Genomic DNA, 27,618 nt, shown 5'->3' with positions numbered 1-27,618 from the left:
CATAACTTTGTAAAATCAAGTTATTATGTAACATAATGAGTGGAGCTCTGTGTATTTAGTAGATGAGAGAGAATGTTGAGTGTTTGACTGAAGAGAGCAAGACAGGCTTTTGTTGACAAGCAGGAAGTGTTAATGTCCTGTAATAGTGTGTTTAACAGCTACGTAAGTAGCATAGCGCCCGTTCCAGAGTTTCTGCAGACGTTTGTCCCCTCTGGCAACACGTTGAATTGACACCAGTGCTGTGCACGTACAAAGGTGAGGAGAAAAAGCATCTGCTGCTGCGACTGCACGGGTCTTTTGTTTAGAAGCGTGATGTCGTGTCTTCTCTGGTAAGAAAGCTATAAATATGTTAGCCCGTGTTCTTTCGCAAAGAAGAGCCAATGGCGGCGGAGACTCAACGACGCAGCAAGGTGAACGAGAACCAGAGGATACGGCCTGACTCACTCTCTCATGAACTGACTAATGGAGCCTATAGAGGCAACTGTGATAAATAGAAGAAAACTCATTTGACTTGTCGGGGAATTGTATGTGGAAAAAAAAACCTTTAAACTTGTGCAAAGCTCCATTAAATTAAACTTGTTCTGAAACAACCCGGAGTCATATATTGTTTTGTTTGATTGACATCCATGACATTGTTACAAAGCTACAGCTAACATGAGCAGACTGTAACGCCTGTTATCACACTGCCGGACAATTAGTCCGATTTATGCCCCGATCATCGGGGTGGCTCCTAAAATAATCTTAATAGATATTTCTGCCATGTTTGGTGTGTCAAGAGTGATCTAGTCTGCTCTGAAGAACATCAGGACTGCTCCAACCTCAAATCGGGGATATTCAATATGTTGGAGTGTCTTGGCCCGATATCCTAGCGTATAATATCCTCCATCCCTCGTTCGCACTGTCTCTTCTCCTTTAACCAACGGCTCTTCTTATTGTAATGTGTTTGCTCTGTTAAAATTAGTCCACAAACTATCGCCATTGTTCTTCCTTGTTCTCCACGTTTATTAACTCTGAACTCACATTAAATGTCGAGAGGTTTTGCAAGATTTCCTGTCTAATATCTGACTGATCCTGAGTGAAATCTGTTTGTGTGCGGTGTGTTGCTGTCTGACCAGACACCACACACTATAGGAGAAAACCTGCTACATCTACAGTTTTTATTGGGGCGTGTGGAGTCATAAGAAAACATTCAGTAGCCCATAGTCCAAGAACATCACTGGCAGCAGATCAGCCCTCAGAGGTCTACTCTATAGCTTACAAACTGAAATAAAGATTATGTTTAAGACTGGAGTACCACAAGACGAGTCTAAGTTAAACCTAAAGATTATGTTGCTGCAACTTAGACGCCAAGTGTATCTGAGTCTAAAGCAGCAGTCACCATCACTGGTTCCTGCCAGTGCTAAACTAATGGCCGGCTCACCATTTTTTTTAATTCGCCTGGCCTGCATTAATCTCTAGCTCAAAATATATAGTTAGACTGATAAAACCTGGACTAGGTAAATCTACGGTCAGAGATACTTAAAAAACAGTGTCTAAGAAAAATGTAACTTTTATTCTAATGTTAAATAAACAAAAGGGAAGAATTTGTACATATATTTTATGTTTGTTTGCTTCTATAAGGTCAGCCTTAGAAATAGAAACATCCTTATATGGACCAGTTGCACACTCCAAAAGTGGGAAGGGACTAAAAATGTGCACCCAGACAGGTTGACACTAATAGCCAATAGACTGTTGTTTTCCATCATGTTACTTTAGACACGTAAAGCCTAACAGGAGGACGAGATGGGGGAAAGAAGGTAAAGGGTAAATCATTTTGCAGAGAAAATGAATGGCAGGATGAAAATGAGGCAGCATGGATGTAATTGTCGACAAATTGCACATGCCAGTCAACAACAGGTTGCCATATTCTTGCTATCTTGAGCAAAACGATTTTTAATCGTGTGTGTTTTTCACATGGGTGCTAGTCCTACAGAATTTATAGTGAAAATATAATTAATACACCTGGTATACAAAATTATACGTCAAACATAACTGCGCTAACAATAGTTCCATAAATAATATGGAACACTATTAACTAATACACATTTTTGTCCATGTCTAAGGTAATAAATACAAGGGTTCAAACAATTTTACCCATTTATGAGAACATACGGCAATTTTTTTCTGCAAGCGTGCTGTAAGGACTCTGTCTCCAAACACTGCAGCAATTTATAAATCCATTTTTTTTTTACCACAGCTTGAACATGATATGTTTTTCATCTTCTTTTATACAGTGTCATATTCCTGGTGTGAAAACTCCACCGTCCTCCTTTCCTTTAGTCGCTTTTTTTTCCTGCAGCTACAAATCTCTGCTACCTCCACCGTGTTACTATAGAAACTGTCCTCTGCATTACCTGCTCATGGGGCCTAATAGCTGTCATCTAAAGTAGGGAGTCAAGTCTTATCAGATGTATATTCTTGTTAATGTTTGGTTGAAAAAACAAAGGCTGTCTTAGTGTGTGCTTCAGATATAACCACTTATTAACTTTCAAGAGACAACGCAAAGACAGCAGGAGTGCTTCAGAGGCTAAGGCTGAGGCTACAAGGTGATTGAGTTAAGGTTTTTTGTTCAAGAATGAGCCAAAAATGACTACAAAGGCTATTACTGCACTATTGTGGCAATGCACAGCAGCTTTATGACACTATAAAGCAGCTGGGGCTCTAACAGGTGTAATTCTGATTTACTAGCAGGTTAAATTAGATGTCAGATAGGAGGATTTTTTTTTCTTTTGCTCCTTTTTATTTCACTCACTATAGCACATTATTTATGCTGTTACTGGGTTGGCATAGAAACTGTCTTTGTCAGGGAAAAGTCACGTATCTGGAAACATGAAGCATTTGAACTACGTTTGGCATTAGGGTGGGCGCCTGATTATAATGTACAGCTGATTTACTCTTTAAAACGCAGCACAACAATGACAAAATTACATTTATTGACATGGCTCATGTTTATTCGGATAAAAAAATCTATGTCAAAGGGTCTAAAACAAGAAAATGATGAAACATTTTGCCAAATCTAAAATAGGAAACAGTGAAATGGTGACATTAAGCACCCAAACATGAGCATTCAGGCTAGATTTTTTTCTGCTCCCATTATTTAATTAGAACCCCTTCAGCTTTTTAGCCCCTGTTTACCTCCACGGGGACGTGGCTACTGCTGCTACGGCTGTCAAGAGACGGATGAAATCCTCAGTTTTAGTAAAAACTCATTATTTTCACCAGGTGTACAAATCAAAGACAACTGTTTCTTCTTCATCACCCACTGTGGACCTTATTAAAATGAATAAGTGACTCTCTGGAAACTGAACAGTTAAAGATTAAAGTGTGAAAAATTTCAGATGATGTTGGATCACTATTAATGTGCAGAAAAATCCTCCATGTGTGAAGAATAACTGCATAATACAGTGAAAAATTAGCGTCATCACCACTCGCACTGCTAGAAAAGCACGCTCTGAATTGCTGTGGTATGTAACAATGTGTTGGAGTGACAGTGATAAAGCAAAAAAATTAAAATCATTTTTAAAATTCCCTTCATAAATAAGCCGGCTCTAGTTTCCTGTACCCACAACAGCAAGACATTTGGAAATACCTGAAGCGTCAGCTGATACCTCGTAAAAGAAAAATGGGTTTTTATGATTATTTTTTCAGCCGTTTCCTTGTCGTTTTCTGCTAAATTTGATAGCCACGCTAAATATTAGCAGAAGCCAAATGAAATGTCTGTCAACCAGCTGTGATCTCCTCAGCCTGTGAATCCTCAGCTGTCGTCGTCGCAGCAGGTAAAACGAGATTCTGACGGGTTTAGTTGACATGCTGCAATATCTCATGAGTTACTGTCACCGCAGTCCCGACACTTCCCATTTCAGAGAGGAAGACATTTTATTTTAATGTCGTGCCACTGACTCTGTCCCTCACAATGGTGCAGTCTATCAATCACATGTCGTGCTTAAAAACAGCAGCTTTTTCATAAATCAAGTTAAAGTATAACATATTGAAATTGCAAGAAGGTTTTGCATTGAGAAATCCATTTGTCTACTCGTTCTAATTAAACATCTATTTTAATGTTTCACGTTGACTGGTCGTATATCACCAACAGCATTGAAGTCTTTCAATAAGCAGAATCCACTGCAACATTTTACAATATCAGCTTAAAGAAAAAAGAAAATAATCACCTGTGCAAACTGATAATTAGTTTTCACACTTCCCATCCATTATTCATTCTTTATTCCCATTAAGTTCCTTCAAGTGCACACACAGTTCAGGTTTGTTGAATAGGGGTTCTGTTTACAGGTTGCGATAAAATAAATACTTACAGTAAAAATAATAAAGTAATATCGGGAAAACATGACACTTCACTGTCATAGCTAAATATTGCAATGACTATATTGATTTAAATTATCCGACATTTTCCTAAATTTTCTCTCTGTTTTCCGATTATAATTTCGCTCAAATGTACATTATGGATCTGCTGTTGCCTGACAATAAAACCTGTCTAAATCTAAAGCTGAATAAATTCTTAGCATGTAGTTTAAATGGAGGTCACATGAACTGCATCACAAAACAGGAATCCAGGTTGATTGGTTCTGGAGGCTTGAGCAAACGGTTTGTTCTAGAGGGGTCAAGACCAGTCTTAGAACAACTCTGTCGTTTCAAAAACCTCAAAGCACTCTCAGCAAACGGCACGGTGTGAAGCATTAAAATGCCGTCATGTTTGGACTGGACCTTTCTTTACACAGAAGCCAGCTATTATTGACGCAGGAGGTGGAGTTAAGAGGTGGTGTGCCACCAATCATCTTCTTGTGTGGCACATGTTGTGTAGGTGGAACATGCAAAATGTTTCCAGTCAGAGTAACTGTATATTGTCTAGCTTTTCGATTGGTGTTTAAAATGCCTCACTTATTAAATAAATAATTAGTCGCACCATAAAAGCTTTAGATGCTCTTTTTTCAGCATGCAAACAGGAAGATTATTGTCTTCTATTGTGTGTATAACCCTCCAATTTAAAAAAAAAAGGCAGTGGTTTAGGGTTCATTAAATAGGCCTAGCATAATCCGCTATGACGTTTTTGAGTTTGGAGCTGGTTTGAGACCGTAGAAGTCAACTTTGATTATTGGTTTACTCTCGGAGTCCCTGTTAGCTTCATCCTCAGGGACCTTTAAACAGAAACCTATTTCTAAAAACCTTAATCCATTTAAGAAAGCTTTGCATTCTTCTTAAAGTTGTTTCTATTTAGCTATGTTAAAAAATAGTAAAAACAATCTTTTGCTTGTAGTAAATGTGTCCTCAAAGTTTCCTACACTTATAATTGCATTGAAAGTGGAGCTATGGGGAAAGCTACTTATTTCAGCAAAGCAGCTTAACTTTGCAAAGCCAAAATAATAATAATAAAAAAAAAGTGCATTTTTTTTTTATAAAATCAGATGCTAAATATAATGGTCTTATTTTACAGAGAAGGGCAGAAAAAAACATGTGAAAAGGACCCCTGTCTTGCTATTCTTGCGTACATAAAAGCTAGCGTTAGGCCCAAAAATTCAGCGGGCTAATACAAGAAGCTAAAAAAAGTAGCAGTTTTAAACTAATACACCTTTGAAAAAGGATGAGATTGTATGTGATCATGTGTCTTTTATTTTTGTGGCAAACATTACAAAAGACAATTACTGAAGAGAGTGTGTTCAGAAGCTTGCAGTATTATTGTTGCCAGGGATTTTGCATAATATTGATGATAAAAGCCCCTCCCAGTAGTAGTGGAGGGCAAGATTGGGACAAACCAAGGTAACGGCACTTTGCGTTTGACATATACACTGAAAATCCTGAAAGCAAGTAAATCAAAGTGATAGAAACAACTAATTGATGGTGGCCTACCTCGTTGAAGTGTGCGTCCTGAGTGGCAGTGAGGCCGAAGCCGTTCTGTTGGGTCTCAAATGTCAGGAGGCGGGAGAGAAGTCGTTCGGCGATCTGCAGGTCGTTGCCATAGAGCCGGGTGGTAGCCTCGGTAACGTCCCTGAGCTGGTGAGCTAGCTTCTTCTCCATGATGGTGTTCAGCTCTGTCTCATTACGCTCCAGAGAATCAAGCTAAACAAAACGTAGCATGAAAAAAAAAGGCCTTAATTTACAACCTCAGAAACGTTGAGGAGATCTGACATAAGAATATTAATGCGGAGAGCTCAATGTACTTAAGGTGCTTGTAGTTTATTTAAAGCATTAGCTTCAAACATGTCCTTGATCCTATATGCTAAGGAGAACAACTCGGGTTTTCTACGAACAGGCTTGTTTGTCCACTGCCGTCCCTGCTTTTTCATTCCAGGTAGAATTTAATTTGGCACATCCATATCATTTAAATCATAAATTCGCACAATAACATAACTTTAGCTGAGGACCTTCCAAAACAACGTCAAGCTTTGAAAAGAGACAAACGGGAGCACTTAAGCATGGCCTGGAATAAAGGAGAGGATGAACCCTTTAAGTTTAATTTGCCTGCCTTAACTTAAAAATCTTTTATGATTTTGTTCTTAGGATGGCTGAATGAAATGCATGTTTCACAACCCACGAAGACATATATATTTAATTGTGCGCATTTCTGAAATTGTCTACGTACAGCAATGTTGAGCTCCACAAACGGAGGCGAGGTGCAGTTGTAAAGGTCTGGTTCCAGCCACCCTCGCTCCGCATCACAGTGTCTGATTGCCGCACCTGTAGGGGGGCACAAAAGACACTTTTAAAGATATTCTTTAAAAGTGGACTGGGTATAGAGTGGGACAACACTAACCAACAGAGCCTTTAGGGCAGGGTACGGCAGCAGGAAGGTTAAACTTGGTCCGAGGCCACCAGATCCCCTGAGTGATGGTCTTTGGACAGCCATCGTAGATGACTGCAGGGAGAACACGATTAAAAAAAATCCTACGTGTCAAGATAACGATTCAGGCCACTGAAATCATAGGATTTTTCTTTTACATGTTGAAAAAAAAGGCTTTGGAGCCATACAACATTTACAAAAGCTTCTTTTTAAGCATAGCTTGACATTTGAAAATAAACCGACGGACACATTCGGAGAGCTCCCAGCTTATGTCCGCAGTGTCTGGTTTGAGAAGCAAACAAATTAGAAATAAGAGAAGCTAAAAGGAAAAGATTTCAAAAAGGTTAGCTTCTTCTGCTTCACCTTCACACCCTGAATTAGTGACTTCAGCGAAGGGGTTGTCACACATGTTGCACTGGCGGCCGATCACGCCAGGCCTGCACTGACACTGGCCCGTCTCGGGGTCACATGATCGTGAAAAGGAGCCCACCGGGTAGCAGTCGCATGGGAGGCAGGTGTCAGAGCCTCGAGGATGGTAGTGAAACTCCTGAACAGACAAGATCATGTCCTTCAGTGATTGCGGCGATCAGGTTCACCCGGACATTTTGTCAAATACGTTCACAGTTTAGTTATAGCAGCTATATGAACCCAAAATGTATGTCCCTGTATGATGTGGGAAGATAAGTACTTCATTTCTAAGCATGTGAACTGGCGAATTTAAGGCTATGTGACGTAAAATCCTAATTTCCCAGCAGGAATACAAGTTGTTGCTCGTCTAAACCAGGGGTCTGCAACCTGTGGCTCTGGAGCCGTAAGTGGCTCTTAATAACTTTAGCTACGAATTATATTTTTATTATGGTATTTAAATGTAATAATGATAATAAATGCAGGTTTTAGCAGTTTTTTCTTGGAATAATTGCTTTTAATTTTCATAACAGAATGACGCTAAAAGTGCCAGTAATGTTTCATTTTAAATCAATATTTTTTCATTATGTAGGAAACTGATTTTTTTTTTACATCATTATCCACAAATATCAACATCCTGTCCATCCTCTTTTTTTAAAACCTCAAAATAGACATAAAAGGGTGTTTCTTTAACGATGACAACACATTTCCTACAGTAGATCTTTATCAAAAATTATAACTTGTCTTTTTTCAAAGGGCCAGACAACATTTGCAGCTCTGAACGAGTTTAATTCAAGTGGACTGTAGGCAAAATGGCTCTTTAGGCTGTAAACGTGGCAGGCCCCTGGTCTAAGCAGAGCACACATTACTAGAGAACCTTACAAACCAGTTTTAATGTATGACAAAGATAGGATAGAAGTAAATAATTTTATGATGAAGTCTTTATTTAAAGTTGAGATACTGGGAATAGACGGTAGCTAGAGACATACAGTATAATGACTCAGTCATCCTTTCAATATTAATGTGTGCAATGTCACAATTGCAAAAGACTGCTTGGATGCATCTTCCGCAGGCCAGTTATATAGTTGGACTGTTGGGTAGACTGACTTCAATTGAAAGTGATGAATAACAGGAAAACAGAGTTATGGGGTTGATTGAATAGGTAATCTTATAGTGCTGCTAAGCTAACAATCCTTCATGATAAACTATTGTCCTCCATACATTACCAAACTGATATCTTAATCTGCAAAAGGAGCCCTGCATTACAACACACGGACAGCCATTCTAAAGTTTCAGCATTTTTTCTTCTTAGGACATGGCTGTCATATTTATAAAAAAAAAAAACTCAGTCAAGAGAATCTCCTTTTAATTGAAATTACAGATTTTAGCTCAGTTAGTGTTCATCTCACAATGAGGAATTTGAAAATGTGGACAAGTTTGCTCTGATACAACATTATAAAGATGAGAAATCTTTGGGAGCATGACCATTATCGAAGAATGTAATTTCCCTTTGGGGATAATAAAGTATCTCTGACTTTGAATTACAGTTTATCAATAACCCACAGATTTTATTTCCATTAGTTTTCACTTTTCTACTTCTGCTTAGCTACTTCCTACGTCCTGCTTCTTTGCCTGACATCAGAGATTTAATGACAGTCAGAAGGGAATCGACTTTTTTTTGTCTGTGCATTAAATCAAAGGCAGCAAATAACATGGATTAGCAATCCAATGTTAAATTAGCTGTAAGTGCGGTATCAGCTGGATTTATTTGACACACCACAAGTGGCATTTTCAAAAGGCTGCATGCGCAGCTGGAAGGGTGCCACAATTTTGATGGAAACACTGGACGGACTAGTAGAGAAACTCAGAGATGAAGGAAAGCAATGCTTACATTGATCTGGATAACTGCACAAAATCTGGAAAAGCTCTAAATCTCCAGGAACCATAATTAAGCCAATAACACATCTTTTTCAGGGATGGATATAGATCTGTCTGTGTTCTTTTGTGTGTGTGTGTGTGTGTGTGTGTGTGTGTGTGTGTGTGTGTGTGTGTGTGTGTGTGTGTGTGTGTGTTAGGGTCAGAGTTTAGGTCAATATCAGAGATTAAAGATTGTGGTCTAAACATCAGATTAAAGGATTTCTGGGTTAAGCATCCTGGCTGCATTCAAACATTTTGAAGCATAATTATGTGAACAGATGGCAGATATGTTGAAATGAAGGACTGATCATCCTTTAGTAGTATGTCTTAGTCTCTAACACTATGCAATGTTTGGCCTCAGCCTCTGCGAAAACGATCGGCTTCGTTCCTGACGGCATTCATTTCATTCAAAGTGAACTTTGAACCAAAGAGTTTGCAACGATTTATTGAATTTTTCAAACGTTACAAGCCAATTTTTAATTCAAAACTGTTCAAAGACCTTGGTCTGATGTTACCTCAGCTGCCGCGTAAATAATGAATTACTTTTGTTTCCTTCCACCGTCCTCTCATCTTTCAGTAATCTCAACACACTTTTCCACTCAGAATTTGATGCTCTTTGGAAATGAGGGCCAACGCAGGCCGCTGTGTGTGCCGGGATTACCTTGCAGTGACAGTGTCCACTCGTCTTGTTGCAGTCGGGGTCAAAGCCTTTGTTCATATCACAGTGACACGGTCCACAGGTGGGAGATCCCCACCAGCCCCTGGGGCACTGGTGGTCAATCCTACATGTTGGAAAAAAACAAAAAAACAACCACAGCAGACAAATGAAGCAGAAAAACTATTTATCCGTGGCAGTATCACACTGGGACTGTGATATTGTGAATGATTCCTAAACTTAAGAGAGCCTCACTTTTTTAAAGCACCAAGTTTGGAGGGGAGCATCTGCTCACTTTAATATCCTTTTTTCCTCAGACTTGAAACATTCCAGCTGAATCTCTGCTCCTTACAAATGAATCTCAAGGGTTTAAAGTCAAATTCCATATAATGAGTTTGATAAGCCATTGAAATAAAAGGTTTTCATTGGTTGTGTACGTCCCTTTATCGCATCTGGCAGCAAGTTACGGTGTTTTCCTTAAAAGAAAAGTCAGATTGAATTGATCTGGGAAGAATGCAGGTATGTCTCCCTGCAGCGTATATTTGCCTCCTAAAAGACAAGCTGCTTTGTCTGATGATCGTTTTTTTTTTGGGAGAACAGAAGCAAAGGAGAAAAGACTTCCCCTCACAATAAAATGTTTATACAAGAGTTCCCTGAGGAAGAAATTAGTTTCAGCTGTCAACTTATACCATGTAATTTATCACGTCAGGTTCAGAAATACTTTTGAAGAATGCTTTTCAAGATGCTGTTGCACCGCAGCGTGGCTTTACTGTTTAAAGGAAAACATTACTTTTGTAAAAATGAAATCACCAAATACTAAATAACAATATTTTGCTACATTCTACATATCTCCCCTCTGAAATAAATGGTTTATATAATAAACATGACTTCACACGTGACAGTATATGAATATATGTTTTTAAGATACTGCACACTGCTGATATTAGAGATAATTAGGAAGATTAATGGCTCAAACCTATAAATTTAGAACATATGTATTAGTAGAAATTAGAAAAAGTGTCTATTAGCGTCTGACCAGGTGTATCTTTAAGGAAAACACACACGGATTAGTTTAACGACGTCTGAAACCCACACGCAGTCAAAGAAAGAGCAGATCGTGAGGAAAAGCTGAAGCTGAGTGGATTTCCCAGAGTGCTCGGTGGCAGGTCGAAGTCACTCTCGGGGTGAAAAAAATTGAACACACACACGAAACCCTAATGTGTGAGAGTACCTTATGACTTCTGCCTGAACCTTTCCTGCAGTGAATTACAAGCAGAGCTGGAGATGTGGGGCAACAAGTCAGAGCGGGAGCTAACAAGACCCGCTGACGCTCGCGGAGCTTAAATGGTTTTTCACTTCAAAGTACTTCAGACGCTGTTGACATCTCACAGGTAAATTGGGGTTCACTTGCTGAATCAATTAAGCTTGTTTGTGTGCGTGCGCATGTGTGTGTGTGTGTGTGTGTGTGTACCTGTGCTGGCAGTACTGCCCATAGTGATTGTCTCCACAGTCACAAATGTATCCATGGGAAGAGCTGGGCTTCCGGTGGCACTGAGCCTCGTTTTCGCATGGATTCAGGTGACAGGCATCGGTGCAGCTTTTCCCATAGTACCCTGTGAAATACAAGCGGAGACCTTGAAATATGCAACAGAAACACGTGCACAATCCACTGAATGATGTTTCTTTGCGTTCCTAAGTGCACTGTAGAGCACCACAGGATCCGTAGCAATATCCCTTTAAAAGGCTTCAAACAGGGGGGTGCCCACATCCAGTCCTACCCAGCTACTATCCTGCCACTTTTAGATCCCTTCTTTCTGCATCCCTTCTCAAAGACACGTCAATAAAATGAATGGCTGACTACCAAGCCTCTGCAGACCTGAATGAGATGCTGATGAAGGAATTCAGCCATTTGATTCAGGTGTGTTGGAGCAAGGATGCATTGAAATGCTGCAGGATAGATGTTGAAAATATAAAGTAAATGGTTGCAATTAGTCAATAGTTGTTTGTGTTAGCTGGAAAATCAACAAGAAGTGAGCCAGCTTTTAAGTGTCTTAATGCCCTTCCCAGTAAAAGTCAAAACTTCAACATTTTCTGGTTCAGTTATAATACCACACTAAGTCAACATGACAGCAACACTCGTTTGTGTGGAAGCTGTCACAGGGCCAAGAAATCACAAAGTTGAGATGTGTTGAGATGAGACGCGTTGAGAGTTGTTCAAACATGTGCATTATCATCCAAATAGCTACAAGAATGAGTCTTTCAGTAGTTGCAGGTTTTTCAGAACTCTCCTGTAACTCTTTCAAAAATCAGACCCAGTCCTTGTGCAGCAGTCCCTCCCAGCTGCAGTTGGAGTTACTGCCTCCATGTCCAGACTTCTAATAAACTGCACTCGCTCAAAGCATCCATGGACTATTTCCTTGTGTTCAAGGTGGGATTTAAATATAACATTTCCTTTGTCTGAAAATATTGTAGGTGATGGTTGAACATTGTTCATCTCTTTTACAACAACCTTTGAAACTGCATTCACATGGCAATTATGCCAATTAGGTGATCAGATAATTTAATGTCTCAAAGACTGAACAACTTTATGGATAGTTTCTGGCTACTTTTCTTTTTTAGCAGTTAGTAACAATAGCTATGTTTACATGCACAAAATTTCATGATCGGATTAAAATGTATTGATATTACATAATCGGATTGTACCGTTTATATAGGCACACAATCAATTAATCCGATCATAAATGTGCGTGTATTTGCACCTGGCTTTATTCAGAATAGCACCACACTGACATGCGCAGTTATTAAATTCCCCTAAAAAAAAAACATAGAAAAACAAGTACTTCCGTCTTTGCTATACAACAAAAATAGTAAAGAAAGCAGTATTATACAACTTTGTTTGTCTTCTGAACGCCCAGACTGGCCGTGCATGATGTTCTAATTATCTAACTGAAAGGAAAACACACAGAATGTGATGTTTGTAGTTAATAATAACTAAAAAAAAAGCACTCTACTGAGTGAATAGAAGGTGCTTAAAAATATACTTAAATGTTAATTGCTTTAATATTTTGTCCAAAACTCACTTAACAGCAACTGTTCTCACACAATGTGCTCCTGACATAAGTAATTACTGACTGCTCAGAGCAGGAAGGCTCACAAAATATTTTCAATGCTGTTGTTATATATTCTTACACTATAGGTTTTAAAGACAAGTCTGAAATTTGATCTCAGCAGATCGAAGTTTCAGAGACTGGAAATCTGTAAAAAAAAAAAAAAAAAAAAAAAAAAGAAAAGACTATCGGTGCATTTATAAGTTTTAATTTAATTTACGTCAATTTACTTTTAAATTCAGTGGCTGCCTGAATGGCCCAAATTGTAGAGAACTCGGAAGTTTTTTAAGGTTCAATCAAGTCCGCAGAAAAAAAAAAATCATATAACTAAGATTGCACAATTTAGAAATTTTGTCTATTGTATGATAAAGTTAAACATCCTTGAAGTCAAACACAGAAGTAAAAACATTTTAACTGTTAAAGATATAATGTTGATCAAATATAACCTCAAAAAATACAAAAATATTCACTTAATCTTCTTTACTGAGCCCTTTCACTTTACAAACTACGAGTTCAAAATAGTAAAGCACTGAGTTTAAGACATAAACCAGTGGGAGACAAAGAAATAAAAATCCTAAACATAAATTTATCTGAGCAAGACAAACTTCTCTCTACGATAAGAGCCTTCAGATTTCCAGCAGTAAACGCAGCATTTACACTTTAAAACACTCCCAGGCAGTTAAATACACTTCTGTAAGAGGGCGACGTGCGACACACTAACAGCGCTCCCTTTAGGGTTGCACCTGTGTGGTGTGATGAACGAAGCCATCACTCACTTTAGTGCAATCCCCAGATACTCCACACAAACACACACCACCAGCCTCTCATATGGTAATAGAGGCAAGCACATAAAACCCCCTCTTTAATCTAATGACTAAAGCGGAGTGCTTCATGAACACTTTGGGGTGTGTTTAGAACAAATGGAATCAGTTTCTCACAAAGGGCTTATTTTAATATGAAAGCCACATAATTGGGCAATTTAGTCTTTAAGGCAGCGTTATTTATAGAAGCAATACATTATTGGAAGGGAAGTAAACTGTAAAACACCACTTTTTGTTTTGGGATGTAAATAATGTTTCTTGGGAAATTACAACAAGCACATCGACTCAGATGGAAACCGTAAACGAGCTAATAATATGAATACTTTCCCCTAAATGCAAAATACATTGAAATCAAAATAAAATATTTCAGAAATTTGTTGAGAAGGTCACAAAAAAGATTAAACTGATTGTAACTATGTTGACACGGCACTCAAACGATGAAGATTATTCTTTGCACTTTTACAAAATTAACATGCAAATTTCTAGAAACCTTAAACTTTGTATGAATTTAAAAGCTTTTAATATATTTCTGCCGGTTTGTCAAATCAAATTTTATAGTATTCTCATTATCAATAGATCGGTGGTTTGTGTTAAAATTCAAGAAAAAAAAAAGAAAAAAAAAAATTCAAGCATTTATGGAAGACCCCTAATTGTTGGGCGGCCCTAAGCAGCGAGCTTTGTTCGCCTATGCCCTGGTCTAGCTCCACATTTGACAATCCAAGAATGTAATCACTTTCAGTAAAAAAAGAAAAATATATATGCGCAAAATAAAGAAACCTGCACAGTTGGACTGTTTAAACAACCCACACAAATGCATGTATACCAAAAATGTTTGCGTGTTAATATCTAGTAAAAGGTGAAAAAGTGATATATTTGAAAAAAGATGTCACATTCTACCCGAAGCATCACCCTAATCAATAAAACTCTCCGTTTCCACTCGCTTTAAGCAAACAACTTCAGCTTCCAGGCTCCCTCTTTAATTTCACAGTGGAGAACTGAGGAATTTTTTATTTTTTTTCATGGATTGAAGAGGCACGGGCTGATGTGTGCGCAGCTCGTCGAGCTCTTCTTCCCCTCCCTCTGGAGCTGACAAAGATGTGCAAAGAGGGCTTTTGTGTGCTTGTCTGCAGAAAATGCAGTAGACTGTCTCCAATATGCCTTTGGCCTTGGACTGCAGCTGCAGACCCACACAGCTTTTCATTGACTTCTATTTGTTAATTATCGCTTACATTTATCATGCTGCTTATGAAATTAAAAAAAAATTATCTACACCACATTTGTATTTTATGATATTTTATGATTAAACACCAGCAGCACTTTGATCCTGCTGGTGTTTAAAGTGCTTTATACATAAAATTGGTATGGTATGGTATAAATAAATAAAAAAACTGTGATCATTATTTTCTAATAACTCATTACAGTCTGTATACATTTCTTCTAGTAATTTTAGCTCCACTACCTGTAGGTTGTGAGCTACAGAAACAGAAAACTGAGGCACATTTATTTTATTTTATTTTTTTTTTCTAGTTTCCTCCATACGTAAAAACATACATTCTAGCAGAGGTAAAAACGGCTGCTTAAGAAACATATTGTAACCGCTCTTTCTCTTTTAAAACCCTTCTTTGTGCTCGTGTACTTGTTCAATCAGTTTCTGTCAGGCCTATACATCTTCACACTCTCACCATGGAAACCGATTGAGGGAGGAAACGGCGGCCTTGACTGTTTTTTTAAATGCTCAAAATGACACTGGTCTTGTCACAGTGAGAGGGTTATGTCTGGAAGAACAAAGAGATATAAATCATTCGAAGTCGAAGTTAAATATGTTTCTGACGTCAAGGTCCACCGGTTTGTTTCAAAAGTTCTGCCCACCGAGCTTTACATGCATCCAGTGACTCATTGTTTCTCGTCTGACTTTGTTGTACCACGACAGCAGCTTGACTTCCCCACAAGACTCTAATCAAGATAGATCAATAGGCCATCTGTTCACTGAACCAGCCTCTCTTCTCATGTGTTTCCAACAGCGTCTTGGACTCTACAAAGATTGTGCATGCTAAAGTATCTGAGCACGCTGGCGAAACAGCTCGACCGGTTTCACAGCTTGTAGCAAACTCTTGGCCTGGAGCTGGTTTGAACTACGGGGTTGTAATGACACATCCCACCCAGGAAACGAGACAATGCATAAAATCGGATTAAACAGAAACAAAGAGACAAGATTAAGGATCCAAGCAAAGCAAAAGTTTCACACACTGTGAGCTGTGTTTTAATCCGTAGCCAGTGCATAATATTCCTGTCCAGGGTTTGACCAATCCATATATTAAACCTTTCATGTTTTTCCGGATGTAATGACATCTGATTACTCGCAAATCATTGAAAACGTGACCTTTTCGTGTATTCAAATGAAGCAAAAGTTTGTAAAAATCTCAGACTGTGTTTTAAATTTATTTTTTAAATTTCTGACCTTAAAGGTGCATTGCCATGTTATTTGACTTTTTTTAAATGTATGCATCAGTAGCTCACCCTGGTTGCATGCACAGTTTTTATGAAAGATTATCACGTCCTGCTGGCATATTAGTTAACATATTGGTGTTTTATGCTTTTTTTTATTCTCAGTTTGCTAGTGGTAATAGTAGGAATTGAAATCACGTGAGACTGAGCTCAGACGTTGCCAGACGTAGTAGCTCCATGATAGCGCTGACAAATGGCTTCTTCTCGACATTACATTTCTCAGATTCAAGGTGACCAAAACAGAAGCAAAACAAGGGTGAACATCGGTCAAGCTTTATAGTGTTGATGCTGACTTGAGGAAACAAAGGGGCTCAGAAACCATACAGAGGTAGCCGCTTTCCTTCTTGACAGGTAATTTAAATGTTTGCTGATGTTAACCAAAGGACCTGGCAACCAGCTGGCAAACAGTACAACTGAAGGTAGGAACGAGAATGTGCATGCGCAAGTACGCCACCTACAGCCCGGGAGGGATTAAACTTGTAGCTACCTCCTTTAAATTTGATCAGTCCCAGGATATTGGATTTTAAGCAAGAGGGGATCAAAAGCAACCTAGACTCATTAAAGAAAACTGTGAAATAGCCCTTTAGTTTAGGGCCTGTTGATACTGAGTAGTGTGATGCAGGCAGCAAGCGTCATGCAAAGCCACCTACTGTTGAGCATAAATAATTTGGTGGGGCTATACAGAAATAACACTACAAAATAATTGTGATTAAAATTATTACCTGTGATACAGCTTTGGTGTAACCATATGAAATATGTGAACTTATACGATAAGGTGACAGCATCAGTAAGGTATCCTATCCTCTTGCAGTAGAACACTGTAAATTATACATCCTTCATCCCATTAAGCACGCACTATACAAAATGAAAAGCAGATCAAAGGCAACACACGTGCGTTATAGAAATGAAAAGAATTGATGTTCCATAAAAAACTTTTCATTTCCTCCCGTTTTGACCTACTTTGACACTCGTCTTTTGATATACCAACATCAAGAGGCAAGCATCAATGAAAGCAGCTTCAGTTTTTGTTGCTGAGGGAAATAATTAAAATTATTCCAGGTTGTGTTGAACTTCTTCATAGTTCAGAAAGTCTTTTAAAGTTTTTCTTGGGTCTTTATCTATTCTCACTGTGACCATGCAATACTTAATTTGTAATCCTCACAACAATGTGCAATATGTGCTTTACTATAAGGAAAAGTCAACAAGTAAAGCAGGAAAGAGGAAGTGTCCGACCCACCAAAGACCAGACACGAGGTCTGAGGCGTGCAGAATCACCAAATGCATGCCAGGTTTTGAGCTGATTGCTTATTGTATATTTTCTTGTTGGTGCTATAATCTTCCTTCCTTCTGTTTTCATTTTATTTCACTTAGCTTCTGGGATTTGAAAAGATTCAATAAATAAATAGGAATAAATTGTGTGTCTTCTGGAAAAAAAGGGATACAACATAAAATCCAATGGTTCTGTGCTAATTTGCCCATCATGTTCAAATGCAACACTGGTTAAAACGTTTATTGAAGGTTTTTTTCATAGTCATATAGCTAAATAAGACTTGCCAACTAGAACATTTCTAAATTTGATATCAATCCTGGTCAATAAATGGCATTCTAAGGTGTGCCGTTATTTGTCACAGAGAACATCTTTAACCTGATTCAGCAATTTGAGCAGAACCGGCACTGCCTGTAGGATCCTGCCCAGAAAACGTGGCTTGAAACTCATACATAATTTCTCTGTCGTGTTTTCTCCCAGAGGGATTGTCACGGTGAGCCTTTCCAGCACCTTCCTTCTCCCATCCAGCTCTGTCTCCACTCCACTAATCACCTGCACCTGTTCAGCCACTAATCATCCTGGACTCTTTCCACCTGCAAGCCTCACTACTTAAACCCTCCTCAGTCAGCTCTTTGCCGCTGGTCTATCTTCAATCATCTGATGCACTCAGTCAGAGATTCTCCCATGTCTGTCTGAGCATCAACGCTCCCTAGTCTGCCAGTCGGAGATTTTCCTGCGTCTGGCTGCCAGAGTTCCTGCGCCTCTCTGCTGTGCTGTTGGCTCTCAGCGCAGCACCGGCAGCTCTCCAGTCCTCCAGCTCCTGCTCTCATCTCCCACCTGCTCCACCCCAGTAAGACTCTGGTTCTCTTCTTCCACAACCACCAAAACCCTTCAGTAAACTCTCTTAAACGAAGCTCCGTGTGTTCGGGTTCATCAGGGCAAATCCTGACAGGGATGAAGCTAAGCAAAATGCAGCTGCTAGCATCACAAAAAACAGCCTCACTACCTCCAAAGGCCCAGTTTGACTGGCACCACTTGGCTCCGCCCACTTGTGAATGTTTCAGGAGCAGTTATTTTCAGGGCCAGCCTGGGTTTCTCTGGCCCTACTCAACAGCAGAGTCACACCGAGCTGACTCGAGAGGAGTTTTGAGTGAACATAGTGCTTTTCAGTGATTGGCCGAGGGGCAAGGAGAAATTAGGTTTTTCTCTGGGGAAGGCCAGAATAACTGAGTGATGGCATTAATATTAAGGACCACCATGAACAGAGTGGGTCAAACCAAAATATAATTTTATTAATTAAAAACCATATACCACGCCTGAAGTGAAGAAAAGAAAAAGGACACTTCTACCCAGTATCCCTTCTGCGGATTTATCCAGGCCTTTTCTCATTATACACTGAAAGGTGTTAAGTTTTGTCTCTGAAGTGTCCATCCATCCACCTCTTGCGGTGGATGGACAAGGGAGCGGCTGTCTGCCTTTCTGACTCAGAGCACCCTGGGGGAGCAGCTCAAAACCAATAAAAATAATTTCAATGCGGTTAAATCTTTTGTGCCATTAATGCGTCCTTGTTGCTCCCACCATGGCTAAAGCAAAATATCTAATAAAGCTGTAAATTTTAACTCAAACTGGAGCTTCGTCTTCCCTCTCTGCTTCTGTCTCTCTCGCGCACACGCTGAGAACTGTGCAGGCAGATAGAGAAGTACAGGTTAAGCCGATGTGTGATCCAGATATTTATGCCAGTGGATTACGTTATCCTTAAAAAAAATCCAAGACAATCTAGGATATACAATTATGCAAATATTCTTTGTATTTTTTTTGTTTTATTTATACTTTTTTTTTAAAATCATTTACCATTTCTTGCAGATTTCTTTAAAGGGCGTGAGGCGGGTGGATGGCTCAAGCCACCCTCAGGAGGCGTTTCCATCTTTGAGACATTTCTAGGCTGGTCGAAACACAAACTGCTCAAAGATAAACCGAGTAGAGAAGAGTGGAACTGGGTGAGCTAAACCGAGTAGGGTCGGTGGAACTGCGCCTTAATTTTATTCAATTATTCTTTATTTGACAGGGACAATCCCAACAAACATAGTGACTAAACAAAGCATGTCACTGAATTGTCGCATATAAAGTTTATAGCTAATGCTAGTTTTTAACTCCTGTCTCTGGTTGGGCTTTTATATAAAAATAGAATTTACTTACTACACTACTTCAATTTAAAAAATAAAAAGAAACGTAAATCTGTAAATGAGTCCATCTACAGACGCGCTGTGTAGAGTGTAATTATGTTGGAACTTAATTCAGTGAAAACATGGCTGCAATTTATCATTTTAGGCCCAATTTTCTTACAGCGGATTAGTCGGTGGCGACTGGCTGACGCTGTTGTGTAAGGTAAGCAAACCTCAGCATGAGCATACGTCGAGATCCACACAGAGTGAGGAGTTCAGAAAACTCATATCTTTGTTCCCTTGCTGGCAGAGCCTTGTCTCAGTGTGAGTGTATGTTAAACAGAAGGCATCTGTTTTCCACGTAGGAGGCCGTATCGCTAAAATCTGAGTAACTGTCAGCTGTGTGAGACTTATTAAGCTTGTCTCAGCATGAGGCTAAAAACACACAAACGCAAATGAAAGAGAATTATTCACAGGGCACCTCTCCTCTCCCCCCCCCCCCATCTACATTTATTAAAGTTTGATTTGTCTCTAAGCAGCATTCATTGTATAACACGTTTAAATTTTAATGCTTATTGTGCTGATGAAACATAACGATAATGAGAACGATACTCTTGTGAGTTTACAGTAAATAGGTGTGTGAACATTAAGTTTTGCAGATCAGCGTGTGCCTGTTTGTGTATCTGTAATCCTATCTAGGTGTGAATATGTGCGCTCCGTGTTAATGAGTCAGGGTGTTAGCATTTCCTTGCAGGCTAGTAGAAGATGCTGTAGGGATACAGAGCCTCTCTGCTTCCTCCCCACGCTCTCAGACCTGAGGCTCTACTACAATTACCCTCTATAGCCTTCATTCAAAGCACATTCATTTCTATTTCACAGCATCCTGTTTTACTTTGATCTTTAATTTCTTTTGATCAACTTCTCTTTCGTTGCTAACTTTCTTATAACCTTCCTCCAATCAACTAAAATTAGATGCTACTGTAGCAGCTCTTACTGCAGCTGTACAGGACGAGTCTTCAGTCACACTCTGTTATTGTCTTAAACTTTTTGATCCCTGATCAAACAAAAACTGCTACTGGCCAGCAACTTCCTGCGGGTAGAAATTATTTTACGAGTGTTACACAGTCACCTTCCTTGTAACTGTCTAATGGTGCACTGTAAAAAAAAAAAAGACGTTTTAAATTAAAAGACTTGGGCACAAATAAACTTCTGATCTACACATATATAGTAAACACTTCAGTTTTCTACCTGAACACGTGTGATTTGAAACAACTGAAATTGCGTAAGTCCTGCTAAAAAAACAACATTGTTCTGTGTGGAACCTGGTGTGCTAAAAAGACTAAACGTCAACTATTTTCTTAAAATAAGTAAGGAGACACACAAGAGGTGTCTATTTTAAGACAACATAAAGATAGGTCTGCAAATCCTGTTGTGAGGGAGAGAGCAAAACTTCCAGCAGATAACAGGAAGACAGAAAAGAGTACAACCATGCTGTTCTCCTTTATCCTTTTCAGCTTTCAACCTCTCATGAAATGGGCTGGATTGGTAAATGGCAGCAGCCTTCTGGATATCTCAGAGATATCTCAGAGATCACATATGGATCCATGTTCTCTGGACTATACATACAAACTTATATTTTAGCAATGCTAGCTAGTTGAGCAAGTAGGTGTTGAAGATAAACATATCGACCCCATGTAGAAATGATAGTTTACACAGATACATTATATCTTATATCTTCAAAATTAAATACTTTTTGTTTTTTGTGGGGGGGGGGGGGGGGGGGGGGGGTGGTATTTATTGGTACCGAAAATAGATTAATGTTTGGTGGATAAAAAAAATGAAAGATTTTTTTTTTAACTAAATTTTTTTTGGTTTGATGTCTTTTACAAATCTTTTAAAAACTTTTATGAAACTTAATCTGAAAGCACACATAAGTTTACATTGTATAACAAATCTTTACTGATTAACACAGCACAGAAACAATTACAAAACTGAATTGTCTTGCATCATGAGCATATCTTTCTTTACAGCTCTCTTGCTTTTTTTCTGGATGAGGACCACAGCCTCAGAGGATCAAACTCTGGAAAATATTTCCAGGTATCACTGTTAAAGGTCTTAGACTTTAATTCATCATCACCTCCTAATGTCTTCATGAATGATTTGTTACACTAAATGTCTAAAAATGAAAATTTTCAAATGATTTTACGCACGTAGTCCACTGGCTTCTCAAAGAACAGCAAAAGTTTATGTTCTGGGAGGAGGCAGTAAAACCTTGGTGAGGTTGGATTAATATTCAGTGAAAATCCATAAATGGAGATTTGTTGCCGAGTAATCAAAACCCTAATCTGGCAGACATGAACAAACGGGGTTGAGGTGCGAAAACAATCAGCGATGGTGACACTTAGAGATTAGCGTAGCTGTTTATAGCTTCAGCTGTATCAGAATTTAAGAGCACTTTCGCAACAAAAGAACAAAGAACACAATAAGGTTCCTCCTACGGCAAAAAGAGTCCATCTGTAATAGAGGGTTCGTCCAGTCACTTTGCATTTACAGTTTTAAAAAAAGTGTTTGAAAATGTTTGGCAACAATAACTCATGTGACGCTTGGTACTGTTTCTATTATCAGAACTAGAAGTTGAAGCGTTGGATTCACAGCAAACATGATTGGTTAACTGTGCATTTTATTTTGTCTAAATGAAACGGGAAAAAAAATACTTTAAGTAAGTAGTTTTACGGTGACTTAGCTCTACCAGATAGAAGAACGCTTGCAGACGTGTCTGAGGATGACAAAGCATCAGACAATGAAAGGAGGTCACTAAAGAGTATGAGCTGTCTGGTGGAATAATGGAGTTGTCTTCCTTTTCTGTTCTCCATGTTCTTTTTTCATAAATATGCCATCAGACCTTTTTTTTCATCTCAATCCTTTAATCATAAGTGTGAATAATATGCCTTAATCATCTCTGCTCAGTTGGTCTTGCATGTTTAATGGGTACCTGCAGAACTTAACTACAGCTGTTGTAACTCTCTGAATTATTACCAGATGTCTGTTCATCCTCTCTCTTCAGCTTTCACAATTGTTTCTCTGCTGTGTGTGCAGCTGTCATTCTAATTTCCCTGCACTTTTGTGCATGCCTTTCACTGCATCTATTTCCAATGTGTCACACAAGTTTTCAGGCTATTTGCTGAGATTTTTTTGAGCTTTTCTTTTTTCTTTGGTGTTGCCTGAAAACTTTCTTTTCAGTTTTGCACAGTTTCTGCCACATAATTTTTTTTTTTCCAACTCATTAATCATTAAAAAATTCTGGTGCCTTTGTTCCTCCTCTCCATTTTTTTCCCCTTCCTATTGTTTCTCTTTATCTCCTCATCTCTCTACAAGTAACATGTTTTCCATTTTCTCTCATCTGTTTCTCCTCCCTCCTCCATTTCTTCCTTTAATCATATTTTTTCTCTGGCATAATAATTCGACCTCGTTATATTCACCTAACAAACGGGATTTGGAAGTTAACATGGCCTCAACCTCTTTTTCTAGCTCTCAAGTGACTGAAAGCTCATTATGTTTGGCCAAATATCAGTTATCCAATTTAACCCAGTCAGAGCACTGGCAGACACCTACGGAGATATGGGCATGTAATTATTTTTTCTTACTCTCTTTCCTACCAGGAAGTCCACAAAAAAAACAGTTAAAAACCTTCAGCCGATCCAAAACGCTGCAGCAAGATGTGATGGAAATTAAACAGAGAAAACATTTTTCTCCTATTTTAGCTTCCCTTCACTGGCTCCCTGTTTAAAACAGAATATAATTTAAAAGTGTCCTTTTTACATGGAAAGCCCTTAATAATCAAGCTCCATTATCTATCAGAGATCTCATTGCCCCGTATGTTCCTAACAGACCACCTCACTCTCAGAGTGCAAACATACTGGTGGTTCCTATAGTCTAAAAGTAGAATGGGAGGCAGGTCTTCTAGCTATCAGACTCCCAGTTTTAGTCCATGTGACCCTGTCTACTTTTAAGACTAGGCTTACCCTGATCTATCCCTGTAGTTATGCTGCTATACGCTTAGGCTCCTGGAGGACATAATGACTTTTCTTTACTCTGCTACGTTCTCCTACAACTCTACAATTTTGCATTGCTTGCTATTATTTCAGCTTTTAACTTTATGCTTAGCATCATCTGAGCTACTGCTACCAACAACTTCATCTTTTCCTTCTATAGATGATACATTTGGCCCTGCTTTTCAGTGATTAACCCTGTCTCTCTTCTAGACATAGCTATTAGCTGAGCTTTTACTCTCTGTATGTCCTCTCTTTCATCCTCCAGACTTAAAAACTGTCTCAGAGCTTTTCTGCTTAGCTGTGTTTCTCTCCTAGATGAAGCCACTAAAGGAGCTAGTATTGCTATTACCGTTTTACTTTTCTTTCACATAGAAAGCACTCCCGTTTCAGTGCTTCTGTGTTCTTTTTGTGTGTATGCTCTGTCTTCTTAAACCCTCGGTCAGTCATTGGAGATGGCCATTCACACTGGTTCTGCTGGAGGTTTCTTCCTGTTAAACTGGAGTGTTCCTCTCCACAGTCGCCACATACATGCTCAGCATGAGGGATTGTAGCAAAGTCAACAACAATGCAAGCGACTGTCTACTGTCGCTAAAATCTCATCCAGGAGGAGTGAATGCTGAAAATTACTCAATGGACTCTACAGAATTAACCTTAGAAAACTGTTTAAACAATTTGAATAATAAACCCAACTTGACTGCATTGTTTGATAGCAGGAATCAGTTGGCATATATGTACTTGAATTTGAATCTGTTTGATTTAATTTATTTTTTAAAAGTGCCTTGAGACAACATGGGTTGTGAGTCGGCTAAGTAAATAAATAAACTGAAACAGAAACTACGCTAGATTTCCTGCATCACTTTGCTGTAACTTTTTTATGTCAATGCCAAAGACAACTTCACTGACCTGAAGGACCCATACAATACCCCTTCACAATTATTAATGACCTTGGCGAAGATTCCCCTTAAAAAGGCTTCTGTTGCAGTAGAAAAATGTCACAAAAGATTTTAGAAATTTCAAACATTAATTTGAGAGTTTTCATTCTTTGAGGAACAAAAAGAACTAACTGCAAAATCAATGGTGCCATAATTATCAGGGACCTTAACAATTCCTGCAAAATACATTTAAATTGAGCCTTTTTATAAATTGTTCTTTTTTTCAGCTAATCAGAGCATGTCGGAAGTGTTAATGAGTAATCAATGACTTCCCGTTCCTCTGGAGAATTAACATGATGCTCAGTTTCTTTCAGACACTTTTCAAAATGAAAAACACAATGGAAACGTAATTAATGTCAGGTGTGATGATCTTCGTAATTTGGAAAACAACAAGACAATTTTTACTTGTCTCAATATTCCCATATTTAAAATCAAAGTAATGCAGGTTTAAAACAACTGGATCTGGAAGCAGGGAAGAGGAGCACCTCAAAGTTTGTACAATATTTAGTAAGTTACATTTCAGAATTTGTAAGACCTTTTAAAGATCTGTATATCTAGGTGTATGAATCATGCAAAATAACTAAAGATAACCTAAAAACTCACTAACGTAGAAGCTTATCTTTAACTTTTTATTCAAGAAAGGAAATCATAAGCTTATTTACTGAAGGTTTGCTACTCTGACATCTGACTCCAGTTCTTTTACACCAATTTGTTCCCTTGCCTCAACGGCAAAGAACACAGTAAACAGAAAGCCACATACCAGTTAGTTTTTGTTTAGGGATTTTAGTCAACTACTGGAAACTCTCATTTCAGTCCAAACTTTGTTAAATTTATATTTTTATCATGACAAAGGAGCTGGATTTAGATACCTAATCAGAACGTTTTGATTTTCTTTCCCCTGCAGAAACTATAAAGCACCACTTTTTGTGAGACTATTTTCACAGGTTTATTATGAGGCTGAATGTTTGACTTTAAATTATTTCTGACAGGTTTGTTCACTGCCCTATTAAGAGTTCTCTGGTTTTGTCAAACTATAATGATGCCTAAATCCCATAGTTAGAACTACAGCATCTGGGGTAAATGAAAGCTGTAACTTCGTAAAACAGCACAAGCCATTAAAACAAGCAATGAATGAAAAACAAATTAGAAATTTAGGAGCTAACTAACTAAAGATAATGTAAGATCTTTAATGCCAAGTTCTAGCTTTTTAAAACTTTTCTAAATTTGAGATAATTGAATTTTAGACTTTTAAATACTTTTCGAGACCCTGCAGAAACACCCCCAAAAAATAATATAAGAAGCATAATCTTAAAGCACATTTTTCGAGCTAAAATGGAATATGAATTTGTCATACATGAGTAGCTCACTCTGGTTGCATACAAAGCTTTTTTTTTTTTTTTTTTTGGCGGCTTTAGTGGCTCGCTTTTAATACAGTAGGCTGACAGGAAGGGGGGTGGAAGAGGGGGAGAGGCATGCGGCAAAGGACCACGGCATGCCCAGAACCTTAGTCGAGGACTAAAGCCTAGAACCTTAGTCTTCCACTAAGGTTCTAGGTGAGGAGTAGAGGACTACCCACTGCGCCATCACCGTGCCAACATACAAAGCTTTTCTGAAAGATTATCATGTCCTGCTGAAGTATTAGTTATTATTTTGATGTTTTATGCTTTGTTTTTGCTCAATTTGTTAGTAAAAAAGCTTTTTGTGTTAATTTTTAATAACAGAGGAAGCACAACACTGCGCAGCATGGTATAAAACAAGGAAATGGCTAATGGCTATTAGCATCTCACAGTGAAACAATACAGAATGGTCCAAGATCCAGTGTAGAAAAAAAAAACTTTAAAAAATATATGAGGGAAAAGACTGGAATGTTGCTGGGTACACAGTATGAACGTTGGTGTTCACTGAGGCAGATGCTAAACCTGCTGATCGCTCAGATGTGACCGCAGAGTTCATTAATGTGAGTACATGTTCTAATATGAGGCTGTTAAAGTTGCTGTTAGATCGGTGTATTTAATTAATAAGGCTGGTCTTCGATCACGCCGAGCTGAGTGTATTTGGGAGATTATATCACGCGATCCCCCTGAGCTGCAAAAGAGCAGGTAAGCTCTTCAAAAAAATCATCCACTGTCCCTTTAAGTGATGTCTTGATAGACTCGGCAGACATTTGAGTTTTACACAGCTACATTATGGCCTGAAAACCTCTTTAAAAGGTTATTTTCTATACCCTAAATTGTAATATAGCAAATATTAATCACAGTTTTTGTTGCTCAATTAATCCATGAAGGATACACCAGACACCTCCTTTAAATCTGTTGAACAGAAGGACACATTTATCGGCTGCATTTGGAGGAGCCTTTAAATTTGGACGGCCTTCCACGCCTTGCTGTGATGTAAACGGCTTATAAATGAGGCCTTCAAAGGATGTAACCACTGAAATTGGACTAAGCTTTCATAAAATCACTGCATCTCATTTTGTTTTCAACGTTGTTTACCGTTTTGTCTAAGTTCAATAAAGCTCCAGCACATGCCAAACATTTAATAGCAAAAAGTATTTTCAAATGATAAGCAGGGTAACCAACAAAAAGATTTTTTTGCTTCACACCAGCTCATTACCCAAAGTAAAGGATTTAAAAGTTGTATCCACCAGGGGGGATGTTTCTTACCTGCTTTGACAACCGATGACTGAAAACCATTTCCCATAATCAGTATTTAGTAAATATGTGTTTTTCTGACCCTGTTCGCAGAAGCTCTGAGTTTATTGGGTTGATGGGTAGTCGCTCTTATTTCAAGTGAACAGAGAATAAGAACCATATTTGATTATAAAAGTGTTGAATATAGAATCTCCCATAATCAACATAAAGGTAGCTAAATTTTCAAGAGTTCAGTATTTTTATGATTATTTTTCTCTTTACTCATGAGAAAGACTTAACTCCCAAGAAAAGTTACTGAAGGGCAATGATTATGTA

At 38.5% G+C, this 27,618-nt stretch overlaps 1 protein-coding gene across 3 annotated transcripts in view; it reads right to left on the bottom strand.

The window, feature by feature from the left end:
* The window catches only part of celsr3 (cadherin, EGF LAG seven-pass G-type receptor 3), a 144,742-nt gene that overhangs the window by 31,886 nt on the left and 85,238 nt on the right, over positions 1-27,618 (bottom strand). For all 3 annotated transcript variants that reach the window (XM_036135213.1, XM_036135205.1, XM_036135209.1), the window contains 6 exons: positions 11,278-11,419; positions 9,813-9,933; positions 7,193-7,376; positions 6,803-6,904; positions 6,632-6,726; positions 5,899-6,108 (listed from right to left, as the gene is read on the bottom strand). In XM_036135213.1, coding sequence (XP_035991106.1) covers positions 5,899-6,108; positions 6,632-6,726; positions 6,803-6,904; positions 7,193-7,376; positions 9,813-9,933; positions 11,278-11,419 — 854 coding nt within the window. The remainder of the gene's footprint in view (positions 1-5,898; positions 6,109-6,631; positions 6,727-6,802; positions 6,905-7,192; positions 7,377-9,812; positions 9,934-11,277; positions 11,420-27,618) is intronic.

This window comes from Fundulus heteroclitus, chromosome 1, assembly GCF_011125445.2.
Source record: "Fundulus heteroclitus isolate FHET01 chromosome 1, MU-UCD_Fhet_4.1, whole genome shotgun sequence".
NCBI classification, from domain to species: Eukaryota; Metazoa; Chordata; class Actinopteri; order Cyprinodontiformes; family Fundulidae; genus Fundulus; species Fundulus heteroclitus.
Note: the sequence above shows the minus strand (reverse complement) of the source record. Positions and strands in the feature narration are given on the sequence as shown.